At 62.3% G+C, this 1297-nt stretch overlaps 1 protein-coding gene across 1 annotated transcript in view; it reads left to right on the plus strand.

Moving 5' to 3' along the window:
• The window catches only part of TGFA (transforming growth factor alpha), a gene marked incomplete at its 5' end in the record, with an annotated part of 5298 nt that overhangs the window by 3504 nt on the left and 497 nt on the right, over nucleotides 1–1297 (plus strand). Inside the window, 3 exons of the mRNA XM_031065170.1 lie at nucleotides 64–87; nucleotides 462–611; nucleotides 998–1128. Of these exons, the coding sequence (XP_030921030.1) occupies nucleotides 64–87; nucleotides 462–611; nucleotides 998–1128 (305 nt within the window). The remainder of the gene's footprint in view (nucleotides 1–63; nucleotides 88–461; nucleotides 612–997; nucleotides 1129–1297) is intronic.

Below are 1297 nucleotides of genomic sequence, written 5' to 3' on the forward strand. Positions count from 1 at the left end.
AAACTGTGGGAGAAACCCACCTCTGTGTGAGTGTCTAAATCCCCTAACCCCGAAATTATGGGATCAGGAGGAGAAACCCGCCTGCGTGTGAGTGCCTAAATCCCCTCAGCCTAAACTGTGGGGTCAGGAGAACCTGTGCGTGAGTGCCTAAATCCCCTAAGCCTAAAACTGTGGGAGAAACCCACCTCTGTGTGAGTGTCTAAATCCCCTAACCCCGAAATTATGGGATCAGGAGGAGAAACCCGCCTGCGTGTGAGTGCCTAAATCCCCTAACCCCACAACTCCAGGTTTGGTGTCCCAGTGATCCCAGAAGTCCGGGTTTGGTGTCCTGGGGATCCCAAAACTCCACGGTGACCTGCCCTGTGTCCCTGTGTGTCCCTGTGTGTCCCCAGGTGTCACTGTGTGTACATGGGGACACTCTGACCTGCCCTGTGTCCCTGTGTGTCCCTGTGTGTCCCCAGGTGTCAGTGGTGCTACGTGGGGACGCGCTGTGAGCACGCTGACCTGCTGGCCGTGGTGGCAGCCACCCAGAAGAAGCAGACCATCACGGCCCTGCTCGTGGTGGCCGTGGTGGCCTCGGCCCTGCTCGTCACCGTCTGCGTGCTGGTCCAGTGAGTGCCACCGGGGGATCCCTGGGGACAGCCCGGGACAAGGGACCCCGACCCTGTCCCCGTTCCCTGTCCCCATTCCCTGTGTCCCCATGTCCCCATTCCCATTTCCTGTGTCCCCGTTCCCTGTCCCCATCCCCTATCCCTGACCCTGTCCCTGTCCCCAACCCCACCCGCAACCCGATCCCTGTTCCCATCCCTGTGTCCTCGTCCCCATCCCTGTCCCCATTCACATTCCCTGTGTCCCCATGTCCCATCGCTGTCCCTGTTGCTGTCCCCAGCTGCTGTCGCCTGTTGCTGGCCCTGTCCCCACATCCCCGTCCCCATGTCACTGTCCCCATTCCATGTCCCTGTCCCCGTCCCATCGCTGTCCCCGTTGCTGTCCCCAGCTGCTGTCGCCTGCGGAAGCGCTGGCCCTGGCCCCACATCCCCGTCCCCATGTCACTGTCCCCATTCCATGTCCCTGTCCCTGTCCCATCGCTGTCCCCGTTGCTGTCCCCAGCTGCTGTCGCCTGCGGAAGCGCTGGCCCTGGCCCTGTCCCCATGTCCCCTGTCCCCATGTCCCTGTCCCCATTCCATGTCCCTGTCCCCATGTCCCTGTCCCCGTCCCCATGTCACTGTCCCCATTCCATGTCCCTGTCCCCATCCCATCGCTGTCCCCGTTGCTGTCCCCAGCTGCTGTCGCCTGC

This window comes from Geospiza fortis, unplaced genomic scaffold (assembly GCF_000277835.1).
Source record: "Geospiza fortis unplaced genomic scaffold, GeoFor_1.0 scaffold109, whole genome shotgun sequence".
Classification (NCBI taxonomy): Eukaryota; Metazoa; Chordata; class Aves; order Passeriformes; family Thraupidae; genus Geospiza; species Geospiza fortis.